The sequence below is a fragment of the Grammomys surdaster genome, unplaced genomic scaffold, assembly GCF_004785775.1.
Source record: "Grammomys surdaster isolate TR1022 unplaced genomic scaffold, NIH_TR_1.0 266, whole genome shotgun sequence".
NCBI lineage: Eukaryota > Metazoa > Chordata > Mammalia > Rodentia > Muridae > Grammomys > Grammomys surdaster.
In genome coordinates, this window is record NW_021604707.1 from 4,323,500 (window position 1) to 4,344,545 (window position 21,046).

Genomic DNA, 21,046 nt, shown 5'->3' on the forward strand with positions numbered 1-21,046 from the left:
TTTTTGGTTTTTCGAGACAGGGCTTCTCTGTGTAGTCCTGGCTGTCCTGGAACTCACTTTGTAGACCAGGCTGGCCTGGAACTCAGAAATCCGCCTGCCTCTGCCTCTCAAGCGCTGGGATTAAAGGCGTGCGCCACCACCGCCCAGCTGTTTAAAAGAATTTTAACTTTAAACTTGATCCCTTCTATACTCTCTGGATGTTTCCATTTCAAGCACACAGTTTCTACCTCCAAGGGACCATGGGAGACCTAGGTGACAGTATACAATGCTTTCTTTCTTTTTCATTTTCCAGGGAAAGGCTGGCAGGAGGGCTCAGCAGGTAAGGTCACCTTCCTGGAAAGCCTGATGATCTGAGTTCAATCCCAAGAACTCGAGTAAAGGAGGAAGAAGAGAACAGTTCTATAACCTTGTCCTCTTGTCCACATGGCTGCTGTGGCACTCTCATTCCCAGGCACACCGTGCACACATAACAGACAATGACAATTTCCTAATCTTACAGGGAACTTAAAAATATTTTGGGGATTCATACTATTTTAACTTCTGTTTTCTAATTAGAGTTCTTTAATTGTATTAAGGTTGTATTAAGGGAATCTTTTTTTTTTTTTTTTTTTTTTTGGTTTTTCGAGACAGGGTTTTTCTGTGTAGCCCTGGCTGTCCTGGAACTCACTCTGTAGACCAGGCTGGCCTCGAACTCAGAAATCTGCCTGCCTCTGCCTCGACCTGGCTAAGGGAATCCTTAAGACCCCTGTCATATTTCTTTTTTAATTTATTACATTTATTTATAGCATGGACTGTGCACATGCCACAGTGCACTTGTGGAGGCCAGAAGATAAATGTATGGAGTTGGTTCTCTCCTTCTACCTTACAAGGGTTCCAAGGTCAAACTCTGGTCATCAGGTGTTGGGATACATATTTACCCGCTGAACCCTCTGACTGGTCCTGCTTCTGTTAAATCCCTTTGTGTTTACAATGAAAGCTCTCAAAAAAAAAAAAAAAGCTTTAAAAAAAAATGTCGGGTTTATCTGGGCAGTGGTGGCACACTCCTTTAATCCCAGAAGCACTCGCGGGAGGCAGAGGCAGATAGATCTCTTCAAGACTAGCTTATCCTCAGAGCGAGTTCCAGGACAGCCAGAGGCTACTTAGAGAAACCCTGTCTCGAAAAACAAAAACAAACAAACAAAAAAAATGAAATGTCCGTGTATTCATTTCAAAATTAAATCAATAAGCCAAAATGCCAGAGGGCTGTGCATAGTGGCACACATTGTTATCTCAGTGATCAGGAGGCAGAGGCAGGAGAATTGCTGCAAGTTTGAAGTCTAGTCTACACAGCAAATACCAGGCCAGCCAGAGCTACATAGCACGATGCTGTCTTTAAAGACAAACAAGAAAAATAAATTAAGATAAAATCAGAGGCCTACAAAGAACAGTTTCATACATATGCTTTCTTCTGCAGTTAACAATGTGGAAAAGAAGAAATAAGGGTTTTATTTTTTTTCATCTGCTATGACTGGGATATGATTTTAGTGTGCCCAAAGGCCCATATGTTGAAAGTTTGGTCCCAGTGTGATGGTCCTGAAGTAATGGAGCCTTTAAGATGTGGAGCTGGTCTGTCATAGCATTTCTGTTGCACTGATAAAACATCATGACCGTAAGCAATTTGGAGAGAAAGGGGTTTGTTTCATTTTATACTTCCTGGTAAATCAAGCACTGAGGGAAAGCAGGGCAGGAACTCATCTCGTGCAGTGGGACTTCAACTCCATCAGATATTGATCACTACGATACTACGAGCTCTGTGCCACCATTGCACTGGGCTAGCCCACTTTAAACCTCTCCTTGGGTAATTTTGAAGTTACCAGCATCAAAGTCTGTGAGCATGTTTCTCTTGCAGTTTTGATTCCTCAGAATAATCCTCAGTCTTCTGCCTAGAACATAGATGCACCTAGCTGCCAGTTGAGTGTAAAACACTTCTATTAGGCCCAGGAAGGGTAGTTACTCCTAAGTAGGGAGGAGCCAAGGGAGAGGAACACTGAGGACAGTTGGGCCACTTGAGTCAGTCCTAAGAAGAGAAAGTGAGGAAGCCGATGGTTCCACAGGCACCCATCCAAACTTCCTCATGCCTTTAAACTGTCGACACTCAGAACTGAACGGGCCCTGGTGCAATGACATGCTTTCAATACCACGTGATTTCAAAATCAATACTTATTCGACGAAAGGGTAGTTCGGTCTATTTTTTTTTTTAATGCTTTCGGTAATAGAGAAAGAATTCACAGCCCAGATTGTCTTAATTTTCGTCAAAAAGCCTGTAAAAAAAAAATCTCTAGGATTAAATAAAAGCCTAAAATAAAATTATAGAAGTCTGAACTAGGGAGTGAGATCTCATCCCAGAAGACAAACAGCAAGGCTGGAAACCATGGCTCAGAGGTTCAGAGTGTTTCAGTGCCTTCTGCTCTTCTTAAACACCCAAGTTCAGTTCCCATCACTCACAGGACAAGTTCCTATTACTCTAGCTCCAGGGCATCCAATGCATCTCTTCTGGATCCCAAGGGTACTTGTACTTATGTATACATCCTGTACCACCTCCTATACACGCAAATAACCAAGAGCAGGCACATTTTAATGGTGTGCTGTTTGAAGCATTCCCTTTAAGCAGTGTGACATCAATGCCCGAGTGGCTGCTGTTTTCAGTTCTTTCACAACTGTACTGGAGACCTAAGTAGCACAGAAACTCAATAAAACAGTCATTTACAACACATAACTCAGCACATAACTTAATGTTAGACCTATATATTATATATAATCTTTTATGCCACCGATCGACATATGTATATATAATTTTAAAACACTCTTTATAGTAGCAGCCAAAATATGAAGTAAGAGAGAAAAAAAAGCCTAATAAAAGATGAGATTATCAAACATGAAAAGTATTATACAAATTTATTGAAATACATTTAAGGAAGTAAGCGGGGTGATGTTCCGTTATGGGTAGGAAGACTTTACCATGAAAGTACCTGTTCTTCCTAGTCAAATCCATAATCTGAATACAACTCTAATAAAAATATACTTTCCCCTGGAACCTGACAGTGTATGAATAAACAACACAGAAAAGTAAGAATTATGAAAAGACAGTGATTTAGATGAACAAGAAGAGTGGGGAGACCTGGCCCACAGGGCATTAAAGCTTTTTAAAAGATGCGTGACACTAACACAGGGTATACTTGAAAGGGACTAGAGAACCAGCAATAGACACATACATATGACAGGTTGCAACAGCAGTAGCTGTCTGTGCTGGTGCACACCTTTAATCCCAGCACTGTCCTGGGGAGGAGAAACAGGCAGATCTCTGAGTTTGAGGCCAGTCTGGTTTGCATAGTGAATTCTTGGCCAGCCAGGGATACATAGTGAGAAGATCCTATCCTAAATAAACAGAAAAATAACATACCAGTGAAGATAGACTGGACTGCTGGGGAAAAACTGAGAGAAAAGAATTAGATTTCTGACTTGAAAGCCAAGAATAAGCCAGGCATGATAGCTTATAATACCTAAAAGCCCAGCATCCAGGAAGCTGAAGAAAGAGGATGTCAAGTCTGTGGTCAGTCTGAGCTACAGACTATAAAAAATCAAAACTAGAAAACAGACAGCAACAACCCCAAGTGGTGAAGAAGCCGAGATGTGAATAGGAACACTTTGGCAGAAAATGAGATCAAGTTCTTTTCAGGATTGAACACAGAAGAAAATGTGGAATAACACAGGAAGGCCTATGTAAGACACAGGAAGCCCTGACAACAGCTTCGTGGGCAGTGTTTTATGTTATGATTAAAAACGTAACTTTAAAAGATACTAAGCTCACGCTTTAAACAAAGACAACTCGTGATTTAGAAGTTTGTAACTGAAAATTTAGGGAGGAATTCCCTGGAATTTGCTTTAAGGTGATCTTAGAGTAGTGGTTTGCAACCTTCCTAACGCTGTGACCTTTTAATACAATTCCTCATGTGGCAACCCAACCATAAAACTACTTCCCTTGCTACTTCATAACTGTAACTTTGGTAGTTATGAATCTTAATGTAAATATCCAATATGGGGGATATCTGACATGTGACCCCCGAGAAAGGGCCGTTCCACCCTAAAGGGCGGGGACTGCTGAGCCTACACAAACAAAAGGAAGCCCACGAGTGACACAGCAACATGGACACACCTTGCAAACGTGTCAAACAAAGGAAACACAATGCAATCTGTATAGAAGATAAAGTCATAAAATCGAATAATGCTTCTGGGGTGCATACATCCATGGAAACTTCAAAATAATTCAAGATTCAGAACGGCTGGTTATTTATGTATGGATGCTCGAAGGGGCTGGAATTCAGAACACAAAGGAAACATGCATGTTGGCAATAAGGTTTTCTTAAGTTAGATGGTAGCTGCATGAGTATGGTACAGTGTCCTTTAGATATTTTGTATGTAACAAAAAAAAACCCTATAATTTAAAAACTTTTTGTTTTTTCAGTAAAAAGATATGTCAAAAGGAAGAGGAGAGGCTCAAGGTACATACCAGGGGAGACAAGGACATTTAGTTGACCAGAGAACATAAGTGATCCCCTTGCCTCTCCCTGGGGATAAACTCTGGTGCTAGATTGAGAACTGGTTCCTTTCAGTTCAACACAAAGCCAGGTGCCGTGAAGCATGGGTTCTCACAGATGTCTGAGGAGGTCCCAGGTGTCACACGATCTGTTGGTTTTGATCCAGGTGAAGGAGCTGAGCCCCATACCCTGGCTTTCCTTCTCCCTACCTGTTCATGTACTCAGAGTGGCTTCCAGGTTTGCATTTTCTTCTTTGTCTTGGTGGTGCTGGAGGTAGAATCCAAGCCCTCAGGCATGCGAGACAGGCGTTCTACCACTGACTCCGTCTAGAGTCTTAGGTTTGCACTTCTAATTTTGAAAAAGATTTACGTGAATGGTTGTTTTGCCTGTGTCTATATGTTCTACGTGTTCTACGTGTGTACCTGGTGCACAAGGAGGTCATGGTCAGAGATGGCATCAGATCCCCAGGAAGCAGAGTTAGATAAGGTTGTGAGTCACCACATGGATCCTGGGAACTGAACCTGGATCCTCTGCAAAAGCAGCAAGAGTTCTTCACCCACTGCACCACTGTCTCCCCAGCCCCTAGGGTTGCATTTTTAATGACATTTTTTCAATAGGTTGAATTCAGTGTAGGACTGAATGTACCATCCAGCTTTGTGAAGTGAGTGAAGTTTCGGTAGTGTGTGTGTGAAGGACTGGATGCTTGCCACCTCTTCCCAGCTTCCCTGGGCAACTTCTGGCTCATCAATCAGGGTCATCCCTCTTGAGGAATGGTACCTATTTCCCCCAGTGCCTGATGCCAAGGGAAGAAGACATCCATGAGTCAGCTTTCTATCCAGTGAAGCAGCAGACGAGACACTGCTGACCTTCCTGATAGCACAGTCCCTTGACAACTTGAATTTCTGACTTCCTCGTCGTCTTCCTGGGGGAGTCCCTGGCTTCCTCCTGCCCTTCTTGGGGAGTCCCCATCTTCTTCCTGGTCTCTGGGGAGTCCCTATCTTCTTCTTGGACTCCTTTCAGGGGTGGTTCCCATCTTCTGCCTGGCTGCCTGGACCCCACAGTAATGGAAGCTGGAGGCAGTCTGATCCTGTGTCATGAACCGAGTGAGTTTAGCTGGCTCCGGTTCCTGATGCCTCCTGCCATATATGCTGGACTAATGCTTGCTGTGAGCTATCTCCAGCTTCTCTTGTGAAAGGTGACGTGTCAGCTTAGTGTCTCCAGATCTGAAAGAGACCAAAGAGAATGTCACACTGCCTAAACCCAGCACATCTGTTCCTCCCCTCTTCCGTTTTCAGCCTGTTTTCTGCCCCACCTGCTACAATGTCCCTCCTTTAACACACTCACAGGATACAACTGGTTCCTGTTACCTTTTCACCACTCTGCGTTGCTGAACTGATGTCACTCCTGGCATCTGTTCCGCCCTTGGAACACACCTCTCATCCAATTTCGGAGAGAGTCCCAGTATGATCACTAATACTACTTGATACTTAATGTGAATTGAGGGTTCCGTTTGTGGTAGGGCCCTGCCTGTTATCAATTCTTGACATGTGCTCATTCTACAGTAACAGATTCCTAATGAACAAGGAAAACTGGAGGTTCAGAGGGGCTACGTAACATGACCAAGTAACTTCTCAAACGCTGCTGGGTGAAGGTGCCAGGATACAAATCCAGCCAATATTCTCCAGAAGCTCCATCAATCGCTGGCACTACAGAGACTATCTCCTAAAGTCCTTACAAAACACTGGATGACTCCTCCCCCTCCCCACCCCCCTTCCTAGCCCTCCTGTAACTTACAGTGTATAACAGCCTCCTTGACTTGGTAAAAGCCACCGTCCTGGCCTCGGCCATCCACATAGTACATGAATCGGAGTTCCGGCGGATAGGCTGCTCTGGTCAGGCCGGATAGCAGGGGTATGGTGCAACCCTCTGCCCCCGGGGCCTCCGTCAGGGCCTGCAGCATCTGGTACTTGCACCAGGGGTCCCGAAGGAAGCCTGGGGTAATGAGCAGCACGCGGCAGTGGCTACTACTCAGGGCCTGGCATAGCTCGGAAACAATGGCGCCACCTGGGGCTGCATCCCGAAGCTGCAGAAAACAGCGTAGACTGGCCTTGCTGCCCTCCAAGTAGGACACCAGCTCCTGGGCCACCTCTAAGTCCTCCTCACTGTGGCACACGCAGACATCGTAGTCTTTGCTCCAGCGGCCGCTGCTGCTGCTGCTGTCCACGTGTGTTGGTGGCGAGGTAGGTGACATTCCTGAACTGCGGGGCGAGCTGCGGCTCTCGGGTGAACTGTGACTCGGGGGTGAGCTGCGACTCCCGGGTGAGAGACCATCCTGTGTGGCTGTCTGTGAAGCATCACTGAGGTGGCTTTCCTGGGAGACTGGAATCTTCTTGGGCTTCTTCAACAGAGCCTGCCTGAACCATTCTGCAAGGGAGAAACACTGAGCTGAGATTTGTGGCCAGCTAGCTGAAGATCCCCAAGGAAAAGGGACAGGATTCTGCCAGCTTCACCTTACCCGCAGAGTCCTACTACCTTGCTGTTTGGCACAGCCCTCAGGTCTCTTGTCTAAGAGTTCCTGCTATCTTTAAAGGTTCCCCAACACTGAGATTCAAATCCTCAATTTGAATCCTGTCCAAATTGGGTTTTACCAGTCCAATTAAGAAAGGCGCCTTAGTGGGGTAAGGTCACCTTAGAGAGGTAGAGTTTGTTGTGGTCTAGCTACCCAGGAGGCTGAGACAGTGAGGGGATAGTAGTTCAAGGCTAGGCTGAATGACATGGAGAGGGCTTCTTAAAAATAAAATCTGGCCAGGCGGTGGTGGTGCATGCCTTTAATCTCAGCACTTGGAAGGCAGAGACAGGAGGATTTCTGAGTTCGAGGCCAGCCTGGTCTACAGAGTGAATTCCAGGACAGCCAGGACTACACAGAGAAACCCTGTCTTTAAAAACAAAACAAAACAAAACAAAAAATCAGGAGGTCTACAACCATAGTTAACTGCCTATGCAAGTGGACAAAGAACTACATCTGTATTTAAGGGTTAATCAGATCCAGCTGCAGCTCTGAGAGGAGGTGAATTTAGATGAAGGTATGCATGAAAAGGGCCAGGGAAGATGGACTCAGTGCTGTATGAAGATGAACTATGTGCCTGTAAGCCTAGCACTTGGGAGGACCAGAAGTTCAGGGTCACCCTCAACTGCAATGACAGTTTCAAGGCAGTCTGGGTCAAAGCAAATGAATAACTAAGTAAAAAGAAAAAGGGCCAGGGGACTGGAATCTGTTCTGTTGTTCAGAAGCTAAGGGCTATTAGTCAGAGCTCCCAGAGAACACAGAACTTGGTCACACTTCGCTCAGGCACCAGATCTGACTGTAAACCTGCCATACTGTGTCTATGGCCTTAAGCAAATTGGCCTAGATCTCAACTTCCTCATCTATAAAATGGGTGTGTTTTGTTCTTTAAGGTGAAAAGAGATAAGGCAGTGCCTAGTAAATTCTAAGTACTCCATAATATTAAAACTCAGCTGTCCTGGGGACTGTCTCGTTTTTGTCTTTCCTTGTTTCCTTCCTCATAAAGGTTCTAGAAAAAGATTCAGATACACCATGTTAAGTACTCAGCGCAATGGTTTTCAGGACAAGCAGGATACCAAAAAAAATCTGAAATACAGTTCCACAGAATCCATTTTGCGTACCTTATTCCTCCCTCTCCAAGAAGCTTTGGGTGGTCCCAACAGCGGCTTCCCCCCTATCACCAGTCTTTCTTCCGTCTCTTCCCTGAGTTTGGACAAGTGAGTCCTTCCACCTCACCAGCAGACTAGGGAGGATTCTCTTAGGAACCAGATCCTAGTTAGCAGGCAGGCTCTACTTACCGGCTATCTTGTCTCGAGTTTTCTTGGACTGAGCGGAGGAGGCTGGGGTGGAGGAGGATGAAGCCATAGTGCAGGCCTCCAAACTAACCATGAAAGAGCAGGCATCGGGGGAACAGCAGGAGACAAGAGATCCAGTCTTAACTTCATGGAGCAGCCATCCTGCCAGGAACAGGGAATCACAAAAGCGGCGGTTACCTACCCAGAGGTTCTGCTTCTCTCCTAGTCTCTAATGGCTCAGTCGCTAACGGGTTCACGGGACCAGGGGAATAAACCAGATCTGTGCAGCGTGACTGGACTTACAAGGTATGAACTTGGTACAGTGATTGTTCTCCGATTCACCTGGATTCCCAGGAGGGCATTTGGGATCTGGGAAAACACAGAGCATAGAGAGGCAGTTCTTCAGAAGGACTTCCTGGGTCCATGCTGAAATGGGAGAAGGAAGGACTGACTGTTTGGATAAGTACACGAGTGCTGAGCTGTAGGAATACTTGAAGCGAGTCTTGCTATATTTCCTCTGTCTGTCTTCCCCTAGCCCCATTTGTTCACTCACCTAGCCTTTACCTGTCAGCTAGGGAGACAATGTCATAAAATGGCAAAGACTGCCGACTACAGGTAGATTGCATGGATTTGAACCTCCTGCTGACCACGGCCTTCGACAGTCTTCCTAGGTCTTGGTGTCTCCATCTGTGAAATGGGGAACATTGTAATACTAGAAACTGCAACTCTGCATTCCCATGTGCTAATAGTAGCTCACGTGTAAAAAATTGTTAAAATATCAAGGGTTAGTATGTCATTAAAATAATCTATCCGGATTCAATGGCATAACCTGTACACAGGCTGTTGAGGCAGGGGGATCACTTATATCTATGAGTTTAGACGAATCTCAGAAATCTGTTGAGACTCTATTTGAAAAAGAAAACAAACACCTGGGTATGGTGGCATACACCTGTAATCTCAGTACCCACAGAAGGGCGGCTGCAAGTTCTAGGCCAGCTTTGGCCATGCAATGAGTTTCAGATCACCTAGGAATATAAAGTTAAAAACTAGCTATGGAAGAGAACATAGTACTTTTAAATCTCAGTCCTTAGTACTTGAGTTTAGCCCTTAGTTTTTAATTCTTTAGAGAGTGTGTGTGTGTGCACGCACTATTCTGCAGCACAAGTGTCAAAGATAGAAAGCAGCTGGTTCTCTCTTTCCAGCACAGATCCTGGGGACCAAACTCAGGTCATCAGGTTTGTACAGCAAGCATTTTTACTCACTGAAGTCACCTTGTCCTAGACATAAGGGGGATGTATTTGGTTTGTAAGACTCAATGTTATGACATGAATCTTCCCCAAACTGATCTTTAGTTCAGTGCTCTCTCTGATTCCAGAAGGTCTTTTTTTGATTTTTCATTTTGGGGTAGAGGTTATCAAATCGCTTCAGAATTTGCATGAAAATGCTAAGGACTAAGAATGCTTAGATGAGCCGGGCGGTGGTGGCGCATGCCTTTGATCCCAGCACTTGGGAGGCAGAGGCAGGCGGATTTCTGAGTTCGAGAGTTTGAGGCCGGCCTGGTCTACAGAGTGAGTTCCAGGACAGCCAGGGCCACACAGAGAAACCCTGTCTCGAAAAACAAAACAAAACAAAACAAAAAAGAGAAAAAGAATGCTTAGATGAGTGACTTGATGTGTTCCCTTTACACTGCAAGGATAGAGTGGTCCTGATGCTGGAGGCTCTTTTACCTTTGGTTTTAGGGAGAAGACTGTCTATGGCAGCAGCACCTGTTCCAATGCAGGGAGCCCTAGCATTCTAGAGGCAATTCTCCAGCTGAAGGACTGGTAGGGAGCTGGGATCGGAAGCTTTCTGGCTTTTTGCTGTATCTATAGAAGTAACAAAAGCCCCCTCTGGGAATTCATAGAGAAACAAATCTGATTATTAGAGACACTGTAATCAGAGGTGTCAAAAATTTAAAAACATGAGTCTGTTAGACGTTAATGAACAATACCACAGTTCTCAAAACCGTACACAGCTGCAGCAACCAAGGCGTGTGGTGACTGATCTTAATGGCTGGCCCGATGACGATGAGAAACGCATAGGAGACTAGGAAGGCACTCCCCCGGGGATATTTGGGAGGGCGCTCCCAGAGATGATTTGAAAGTGAATGCATCAAATCCCTTGATGGATTCATAATTTGAGGGCGTGGCTGGGAAGTGTGAGGGCTGGAAGTATAGCCCAGTAGAGAAAAGCAGGTCACCGGAGGAGGGCCCTTGCAGGTTAGATCTTGTCCTGTCTCTTTCCGGTATTCCCTCTCTGCTTCCCAGCCACCGTGGCGAGAACTATACTGCTCTACCACGCCCTCTGGCTATGCCGAATCAAACCCTCAGGAACCACGAGCTCTGTGTAGCTTTTTGTCCTTGAAGTAATTCCCGAAGGCATCTGTCTCACTAACACAGAACAAAGGAAGAGTGCCGGAGTCAGAGGCGATACTTGAAAGAGAAAAGCAGGCACATCACAGAGGACGATACCTAGAGTGGACTGAGCCTGTCTGCAGGAGCTTCTTCCGGTTCTCCAGGCTTCTGACAACCTAAGGGAGAGTTGGTAGCTCTGCAGTACCTCTCTCTGACCACTAGAGGGCTTTGAAAGACTTTTCCTGCTCAGGGGCTGCTGTCGCTCTACACCTCAGGAAACCATTCAAGATATCTGTTCCAGCTTGCTCCTCCTTCCAGAGAACCCCAGTTTGGGTCCCAGCTCTCACATGCGTCGCAACTGCCTATAACTCCACCTGTCCTCCAAGGCACGCCCCACCATGGCATACACTTACATAGACAAATGCACACAAATAAAAGTCAATCTTTAAAATAATAAATTAAAAAAAAAGTCTTTCTTCCTGGCAGTAGACATAAGATCACTTAACTCTAATATTCTCTAAAGATTTTCTTGATTTTTGTTTTAATATAAAATGTATTGTGTGGCCTTGATACAATCTGGGAAGTCATTCATTCATTCACTTTGGTTTTTTAAGGGTTTCTCTGTGTAACAGCTCTGGGTCTCCTGGTACTCATTTTACAGACCAGACTGGCCTTGAACTCAAAGAAATCCACCTGCCTCTGTCTCCTGGAGTACTGGGATTAAAAACACACACCACCACACCTAGCTTTTGTGTTATTTTGTTGTTCCATCCCCTGCCCCTCCCCTGAGAGCTGGGAACTAAACCCAGGGCCTGGAGCCGGCTAGGCAAGCTCTCTACCACCACGGAGCTAGATCCCCAACCTTCATTTAAGTTTTAAAAGTAATATTCTAAAGTTTAAAATGGCATAAAAACTAGTTTGGAGACCAAAGTTCATGTAATATGACATTCTACTTGAATATAAAGATGTAAAAGCTTTATGAAACAGGGCTGGGGGTGTAGCTTAGTGAAAGAGCACGCGCTTAGCATTTACAAAACCCTGGATCAACTCTCAGTACCGTAAAGACAAAACGAGGAGGAGGAGGAGGAGAAGGAAGAGGGTCAGGAAGAGGAGGGGAGAAAGGAAGGTTTCTGAAATAACTCACTCTTCTGACAACGCATCCTGATTTGGGGCAACCGCCTTTTTTTAATTGCTTCGGGGAAAAATAATAACGCTAGAGAAGCAGCCGGATGCTTGCTTAGCGCACAGCGATGGAGCCCAGCACTCATGGGATAAGGGGAAGAAGAGAGAGGTGGGAGGGAAAGAAGGAGAAGAAAGAGGATCAGAAGGAGGACTAAATCGGTTGTTCAGTAGCATATCCACTGGGAGCGGGGGTGAGTCGAGGGTGCAATATGTCCTTGAACTGTCGTTACGGAAAAGTGTAAGCATAAGAAATAACAGCTTCTCTGACAGGATAATTGTGCAAGGTGACAGATAAGTTCCAGTAACCACATCCTTCCGGGACAAAACCTCACACACCTTCCCTTTTCAAAGCTATTAGTTCTTCTGTAGCCAAGGCTGGGGAGCCATCACACAGACATGACTTAACTTTTCCAAGACGCAGCGTGCCAATCACCACACATCTAGTCAGATAAGATGGCGAATCCAAACGAAGGTCTGATCACTGGCTTTGTCTGATCTCGGATTCATTGGGGCTCATAAGAATTTACTTTTTCTTTTAAAAAAAAAAAATTCGTAAAGGAGTAAGATGGCCGGGTGGTGGTGGCGCACGCCTTTAATCCCAGCACTTGGGAGGCAGAGGCCAGCCTGGTCTACAGAGTGAGTTCCAGGACAGCCAGGGCTACACAGGGAAACCCTGTCTCGAAAAACCAAAAACCAAAAACAAAAAAACAAAAAAAAACCCCAAAAAACATAAAAATTTGATCCTATCTCAGGCTCCTATGTGCTAGTGTTATCAATGTTCCAGAGCTCAAAGTCAATCTGGGGGCTAAAAGAGTGAACTAAAGGCCAGATTGGGCTATGGGAGACCCTACCTTAACCCCTCCTCCCAATAAATAAATAAATAATCTCACTGCTTATAAATAGCAGCAATTTACTTGCCTTTTAAATTAAAACCATATAAGTATCATGTGTGTTTGAGGGGGGCACGAGAACGTGCCGCAGCGTGGGTACGGAGGACGTACGTCATGTCGGGTGTATGATGAGCAGTGAAGCGCTGGAATTGTGACTTAGGGAGTGTTCAGTGCTTGCCAATCCCTAGTGAAAAAAAAAAAACACCACACACACACACACACACACACACACTACAAAAAAAAAAACCTGAAAAACTCTGAGAGCCAACAACAGTGGTGGATGCTTATGATTCCAGCACTAGGAAGATGAGGCAGTAAGATCATGAGTTTGAGGCTAGCCTGGGTTACATAGAGACTTTGAGGCAAGTCTTGGATACAAACTGAGATCCTATCTCAGAACATATATACACATACAAACAAGCCAAAAAGGAGGCCAGCAAGATGGCTCAGGTGATAAAGCTGTCTGTATAGACCTGGTGACATGAATTCTATTCTCAGAATCCATATAAAGAGAGAGCCAACTCCATAAAGTTAACCTCTGCCTTACACACCCACACACACCCATACCCACACATACACACACGTGTACACACCCCATCATACACACATACTAACACTTTTTTTGTTTGTTTTTTCGAGACAGGGTTTCTCTGTGTAGCCCTGGCTGTCCTGGAACTCACTCTGTAGACCAGGCTAGCCTTGAACTCAGAAATCCACCTGCCTCTGACTCCCAAGTGCTGGGATTAAAGGGGTGTGCTAACACTGCCTGGCAACTAACACATTTTTAAAAAAATATTTCTTTATTTTTATGTGCGTTGGTGTTTTGCCTGCATGTATGTCTGTGTGAGGGTGTCAGATTCCCTGGGATTGGACTTAAGAGGCAGGTGTGAGGTGTGAGGTATTCGTGCTTCGAATTGAACCTGGGTTTCCTGTAAGAGCAGCCAGCCTTCTTTAACCGGTGAGCCATCTCTCCATCCCACTAATATTACTGTTTAATTTTTTTTTAAAAAAGCAAATAAATTGCTTCTATTTATAAGCGATGAATTTATTTATTCATTTATTCATTTTTATTTAAGGAGAGGAGTTAGGGTAGAGTCTCCTGTAGCCCAGAGTGACTTTGAACTCCAGCTCTTCCTGCCAAGTGCTGGGGTTACATGCATGTGCCTCCTCTCCCAGCTAACGGTGAATAAATTAAAAGGGCTGATCAAATTTTGTGATTGTTTCTGTAAGGTAAACTCCAAACTGCTTTCCGTACTACATTTTGTAAGTTCTGAAGAATAAAAATGTCGAAAAGTGTGTCTCTGCATGGACAGAACCGTCCACTATTTTAAACTTCAGCATACATTGGAAGGTTTTCTAGAGCATGCCTATAATCCTGGCATTTGAGAGCCTGAGGGGGGAGAGCTGTGAATTCCTCAAAGGTATTAAAAATACAAACACTTCAGTGTATTTTAGTCATAGAGAAACCTATCCTACCAGCCAAAGAGGAGTCGGAGCAAACTTGTGAGCTGTTTTGTTGTTGTTGTTATTTTCCAAGACAGGGTTTCTCTGTGTAGCCCTGGCTGTCCTGGAATGCACTCTATAGACCAGGCTGGTCTCAAACTCAGAAATCTACCTGCCTCTGCCTCCCAAGTGCCTCCCAAGAGGTGGCATGCGCCACCACTGCCCGGCAAGTCATAGCAAACTTAATGCTGCCATATTTCTCAAATTGGCTCTTGGAATGCTTAAGTGTCTTAGTTCTGAAAACATCTATAACTAAATAATGTATTTGTTTTGTTTTTATTTTGATGTGGATTTTGTTTAAATCCAAATGTGGATATTCGGGCATGTAACATAGATTGTGTCAGCAGTGTTCACCAGGCAGAGGCAGGCAGATCTCTGTGTGTTTGTGTGTTAAAGCCAGCCTGGTCTTCATAGTGAGTTCCAGGCCAGTCAGAGTTATAAAGGAAGACCCCATCTTAAAAACAAAAAAACAAAAAACAAACAAAGACAAACAACATGTCTTCAGACATTAGTTACCCCTTGGTTCTCCCTCTTTCTCTTTTTTTTCCCTTTCCTTTATTTTACACATGAGAACACTGTCACTATCCTAAGACACCAGAAGAGGGCATCAGATCCCATTTCAGAGGGTTGCGAGCCACCATGTGGTTGCTGGGAATTGAACTCAGGACCTCTGAAAGAGCAGACAGTGCTCTTAACCACTGAGCCATCTCTCCAGCCTTCCCCCACCCCCACCCCCTTTTAAGTAGTGCTGGAGAGGATGGAATCCAGTGCCTCATATGGCTTTACCACTAAGCTACAGATCAAGTCCCAAATGAATGCCCCTAATACACTTTTTAAAAGGCTTTGGGAAAAGGTTGGAGAAAGTACCTAGAGGATCTTGAAGACAACCTCTGACCTGCATACCTCCAGAGTTGAAAGGATTTACTGTAAAGCAACGGTAGTGAAGGCAGAATGACTGCCAGGGAAGGGGAGCAGACAGTAGAAAGCCAATGTCACTAAACAGACCTGACAATAGAAAACCAATGTCACTAAACAGACCTTACAATAGAAAGCCAATGTCACTAAACAGACCTGCACCTGTGCAATCTCCCGCCTCTGATATGGGTGACACTTTAGTCGGGTAGAAAAAGAAGGTCTCCTCTCCTCTTCCTACTTATTTTGAGGTAAGGTTTGTTTTACCCCAGGCTTGCCTTCAGCTCGTCAGCCGAGGATGACACTGGGCTTCTTCTGATCTTTCTACCTCTACCTCTGAAGTACTGGGATAATTGGCAAGGGGACCAAGCCCAGTTTTAGGCCACACTGGGGATCCAACCCAAGGCTTTGTGCATGCTAGGTAATCGTTCTATCTACTGAGGTAGTGTTGTGGGGAAAATTAATCTCAAACCATGAAAATTAAATGTTAAATGGGTATGAGAGTTATCTGTGACTAACAATAAAGATCTTATAGGAAAATATGTGACATAATTTCTGACTTTGGAGTAGACAAAGCAAAAAACAAATTGCTTTTTGAGACATGGTCTCTCACTCTGTAGAGGCTGGCCTAGAACTCACTGTGTAGGCCAGGCTGGTCTCAAACTCATAGCAATCTCCCTGAGGTCTGGGAGTACAGGTGAGAGCCCTTATGTTGTGGGGAGGGGGAATCAAGCGTGATACAGTCTGTAGGAGGGGAAAATGATAAACTGGAAAACAATAATGTGAAGACTTTTGCTCCAAAGATACAATTGAGAGAGTGAGGAGGCAATCTACCAAGACAGGGAAGATATTTAAAAACGCGTATCTAACAACTGCCTCAGGTCCCAAATCTATAAACTGCTAAGAGACACGAATGGGGAGTAGACCTGAACAGTAAAGATATTCAAATGACCAACAGACCAAAAGATGCTCGGTTTATGAGGCCTCAGAAAAATGCAAATTGAAACCTCGGGCCTTCGAGGCTGTGCAGTCAGCAGAACAGCTACGGAGAGGAGGACACTGGCTGGATCTTGATAAGGACTAGGAAGAGTGGGAGCTCGCACTGCGCTGGCAGTGACCGCTGTAACTTCTGTTTGCTTGCTTGCTTTGTTCTGAGACAGGGTCTGATAGCCCAGGCTGGCCCTGAACTTACCTCTTCTCACCTCCCCCAGAGTGCTGAGATCACAGGTGTCTTGCTGCGGTAGCTAGCCAGCAAACACAACTTTTATTTTTAGCTTAAAAAAAAAAAAAGATCGTTTATGTGTATGGACGTTTTGCCTGTGTGAATGTCTAAGTATCACTTTCACGCCGTGTGCCTGTAGAGGCCAGAGAGGGCATTGGGTCATCTGGAACCAGAGTTAAAGATGTGGGTGAGGAGATTGAACCAGGGTCCTCTGAAACAGCAGCCAGTGCTCTTAACCACCAGGTCTTTGCTCTGGCCCCAAGCACAACTATTTTGGAAAGCTGTCGCATACTATCAAACTGAGCAAAGGGACAAAAGTCACACTACTCAAAACAGGCCAAAGCTGAGAAACAACCATATCCATCAGGTTCTGTGCAGAAAAACGGATAAACAATCCGCGGTCCACTTTTTTGACAGAACGTTATCCATCAAGCAGCACACGGAGACTTACCGTTGTGGATGCATGTTACAGGAGAAAGCCTGTGAAAAGTGGTTTGGTGGGACTCATCTGTGCACTTTTCCGTATGTTGGTTGTATATTGTTTCTTAAAGTCTGAAAACAAAGCAAGAAAGGCTCCCTCTGAGTCATTCCTTGGGTAGGTCTGTCTGATGGAGAACTCCCTACTTCCTTCTCTAGTGAAACTTCTCCGGTTTCTAGCTTACCTGCCACCCAGCGGACCTAAAGACCGAATTGTTCCTACTCTCCTAGTCCCTCTGGTACTCGGCACAGTAGTAATCCCTGCTGGATGCCCATTAAATGACTGTGATAGCAACGCCCAGTGGGTTCTTAACTTTAAATAAAGTGACATTCTTGCAGAACACGGTCACAGAGTCAAGCCCAGAGGGGTCAGCTTATGACCAGGGCAGAGACTTCAGGAAGCCAGGGAGAACCACTTGACGTGGCCGGGCTGCTTGAAGCCCAGCGGGACTAACAGCGGCTTTCGGGGGAGTGCTGGACCCTGGATTGGAAGGGGCGGGGCGGGGGAGCGGGTGTCCCGGGGAAAGAGCTGACTCCGCAGGGCCCGTCCACCCACCGCCCCGCGTCCCCACGTCCCCGCCGCCCCCTCTCACCTGCGCGACCCAGCGCTACGGGCTGCAGGCTCGGCCGGGAAGTGCCTGCGCCCCGGCTCCCGGAAGCTCCTCGGCCACAGCCCGCCCGCCGGCACCAGCCACTCTCCGGTCCACACCCACCGGCCGGACCCTAGGGGGCGCTCGCCGGTCCCCGTCGCTCAGGATTCTTGACCTCCTGGCCACGACCGGCGGCTGGACCCGGACACCCGAGCTCCCTAAGGCCACCGTGAAGCCTTGGGCCCCGGTTTGTCCTGTGTGAGGGCAAGGAGATGAGGAGAACATTCCAGAAAGGGGAGGCGCAGATCTTAGCTTCTTTCGCACAGTAGGGGAAAATGAGGCTTCCCCAACCACAAATAAGGTAGGTTAAATGGTCAAAGATGCCGAGCCAGCCCCTAGGAGGTCGGTACCTTTGGGAGGTGGGTCCTGTTAATGTTGCCGCCCATAGGCTGGAATCTGTCTGGCCAAAAGTGCTTGCCCTCAGGATAGGGATTTCAATTGTATTTCTGAGGGTACCACAAAATAACTGCAAAAAAGGGTGGCTGGGCAAAAATGTTGGCAAGTCCTGATGAAATACAGTCCTTTGCCCCCACTTCCTAGAGTTCTTTCTGTGAGCTTTGTGAAAACGCCAAGGGAATAATACAACACTCAGTATTTCCTGCTTTCCAAGCGATATTAAAATACCAACCTAAAAACACTCACATGGAATGAGTGCTGCAGGTGGCACGAGTATTAATGGGCTGCCCCCTGGTAGATGGGCAGTTTTCACAAGCACAGCTGGACAGAGGCTGAAGGGAGAGCAGAAATGTCCTCGCTCTCTCTGATTAGCCCTCTCTGATTTCTTTTTCTCTCCAGCCGGCCGAAACTATAACTTGTTCTGAGGGAAGCATTTGGTGCTGTGTGGGGCTGTTCGTGCAGGATCTTTCTAGGTTTACTCATCAAAATTGCATTCTCTGGTGGCTGGTGTCGTGAGAGATGAATATTCATAAGAATTCCTGGAAAGCAACTGTGTCTGCAAAGACTGATTTACTGATTAGAACTGCAGTGAGATGGAGAGATTGGAATTTTGCCTGGCCAGAGGCTCACCTTAGCTCAGCTAGCTCTAAAGCCCCCTGGATAGCCAGCCATTCCTTGAGCAGACCCCTAGCTAGCCCAACCCAAAAGCTGTCATCAGATAGCACTTGAGTCCTATGGCAAAGCTCCCCCCATCTTGCTGTAACTGCCTCTGCCATGTACCCACCAACGTATTACAAACTTGGCTTGATTTGTGACTTTGTTCTGTAAAACTTTAAAACTTCGCGAAGGTACGTCCACATTGGAACATGAAGTTTGGGGTAACCTAAATCTATATTCCTGGGCCATGGTCACTCAAGGATGGCTCAGGACTAAATCTTTTTTTTTTTTTTTTTTTTTTTTGTTTTTTGAGAAAGGGTTTCTCTGTGTAGCCCTGGCTGTCCTGGAACTCACTCTGCAGACCAGGCTGGCCTCGAACTCAGAAATCCGCCTGTCTCTGCCTCCCAAGTGCTGGGATTAAAGGCGTGCGCCACCACCGCTGCCCGGCCCAACTAAATCATTTCTTATTCCGTTAGGGATAAAGCTTTAGGGATAGAGCTGTCTCACACGCCACCCCCCCACCCCTACCCCAGCAGTTGCTCACACTTAGTGGATAGCTCCTTGGTGAGGACATTTCTGCTCTCCCTTCGGCCTCTGCCCAGCTGTGCTTGTGAAAACTGCCCCCTTCCAGTCAGGCTCCTTTCTGCATCCTGTTAGGAAAGCATTCCCCCCCCACACTCTTTCTTTCTTTCCTTCCTTCCTTCTTCCTTCCTTCCTTCCTTCCTTCCTTCCTTCCTTTCTTTCTTTCTTTTTTGGAAAGATAGGGTCTCCAATAGCCTAGGCTAGCATCAAACTTGTAATTAAAATGACTGAACTTTTTTGACCTTCCTGCCTCTAAGTTCTGGGATTACAGGCTTGGGCCACTCTACCTGGCCAAGAAATTGAGGCTGGAGTGGTTAAGACCATCTGCTGTTCACCCAGAGGACCTGAGTTGATTCCCAGCACCCATATTCAGTGGCTCACAGGTGCATGGCTCACACCAGCTTGAAGGAAGGACTCCCTCGTTGTCTGGCCTCCTTCCTTCCCCCCAGCATACATGCACAAACAAGGATTTTAAACATTATTACTGCATGTGTATAGGTCAGAGGGCAGCTTTTGGGGATTGGTTCTCTTCTTCCACCTTGTTGAGGTAGGATATCTCATTTCTACCATCAGGCTGGCTGGCTCTTGAGGTTCCAGGCAATTCTCCTGTCTCTACTTTCCCTGACATATTGAACCCTGGAACTGTACACATATGCAACCATATCATGCATTTTAACTTGGGTTCTGGGGATTGAAACTAAGTTGTCAGGCCTAAATGGCATTTTGAGCCATCTTGCTTGCCTGAGGAAAGCCTTTCTTCATCTGTTCCACCCACAAATTCCTTTGCCCTACCTCTCTTGGCAGTATAAATTCCCTGGGGCCAGGAAGGGTCTTCAGGGTTCAGCAGGAATGCTCAGATGGGCACTCAGAGTACAGGACAAGGTGTGGGGTTGCTGGCTTTGGGGGCAAAGACGAGGGCTTGGCCCAGCCCCTCACATAGTTGAAAGGGCGACACAGATGCAATCACATGCCCATAAAGGCTTTCCTTTGTTTTTGTTTTGTTTTTGGAGACAGGGTTTCTCTGTGTAGTCCTGGCTGTCCTGGAACTCACTCTGTAGACTAGGCTGGCCTCGAACTCACAAATCCGCCTGCCTCTGCCTCCCAAGTGCTGGGATTAAAGGTATGCGCCACCACCGCCCGGCTCCATAAAGGCTTTCCTATGAGACAAGATTAAAGCCCTACAGAAGTAGAGGGTTCCTTAAGTGTTAATGATTATAACATCTATTTCTTTGAACCCTTAGGCTGATGCTGTGCTGAAGTTGCAGTGGGACACTGTGTTTGTGGGTCACATGGACTGATCAATCTAAAAGAGCCACTATGGGATGAATTCAGGCTTCTTAGCAGCAGGGGGAGGCCTCTGTGGGACTGACCTTGATAGCCACCTTGAAGCTCTTTTTATTGTTCCATAAAAGGCACATTTAGCAAGTCAGTTTCCGAAAGCCAAAACTTATCTGATTTAGGGGCTATCTTGAAAGAACTATAGCCTAAGCAATTCTCAGCCATGGGAGACATCCTGGTTTGCCAGACCTATCTCCCAACTATGATATGCAAAAGCTCTGGGAAACCTTCAAAGGAATAACCCCATACAAATCTCAGATAACGATTGCTGACAAAAGGCTACTTCAAAGCTTAGGGGCCAGCCTGGCAGTGGTGGTGCATGCCTTTAATCCCAGCACTTGGGAGGCAGAGGCAGGAGGATTTCTGAGTTCGAGGCCAGCCTGGTCTACAGAGTGAATTCCAGGACAGCCAG

At 46.0% G+C, this 21,046-nt stretch overlaps 1 protein-coding gene and 1 long non-coding RNA gene across 8 annotated transcripts; one reads left to right on the forward strand and one right to left on the reverse strand.

Moving 5' to 3' along the window:
• Nucleotides 1-2,919: 2,919 nt before the first annotated feature.
• On the reverse strand, nt 2,920-17,704 carry Tirap (TIR domain containing adaptor protein). 7 transcript variants are annotated; one of them, XM_028776213.1, is made up of 7 exons: nt 17,605-17,704; nt 16,986-17,086; nt 8,997-9,119; nt 8,736-8,801; nt 8,436-8,594; nt 6,369-6,998; nt 2,920-5,797 (listed from the first exon to the last, which is right to left on the reverse strand). In XM_028776213.1, exons 5-7 carry the CDS (start codon nt 8,524-8,526, stop codon nt 5,778-5,780), a joined length of 741 nt encoding a protein of 246 aa, XP_028632046.1. In that variant the 5' UTR covers nt 8,527-8,594; nt 8,736-8,801; nt 8,997-9,119; nt 16,986-17,086; nt 17,605-17,704; the 3' UTR covers nt 2,920-5,777. The 7 variants fall into 7 exon arrangements, with proteins under 7 accessions (XP_028632046.1, XP_028632043.1, XP_028632045.1 ...); XM_028776210.1 differs by having other exon boundaries at nt 8,736-8,858; XM_028776212.1 differs by having other exon boundaries at nt 8,986-9,119.
• An 85-nt stretch (nt 17,705-17,789) lies between these two features.
• On the forward strand, nt 17,790-18,865 carry LOC114628209. Its single transcript, XR_003712460.1, has 2 exons — nt 17,790-17,962; nt 18,457-18,865. It is a non-coding gene; the product is annotated as an uncharacterized LOC114628209 (long non-coding RNA).
• The last annotated feature ends 2,181 nt before the right edge of the window (nt 18,866-21,046 follow it).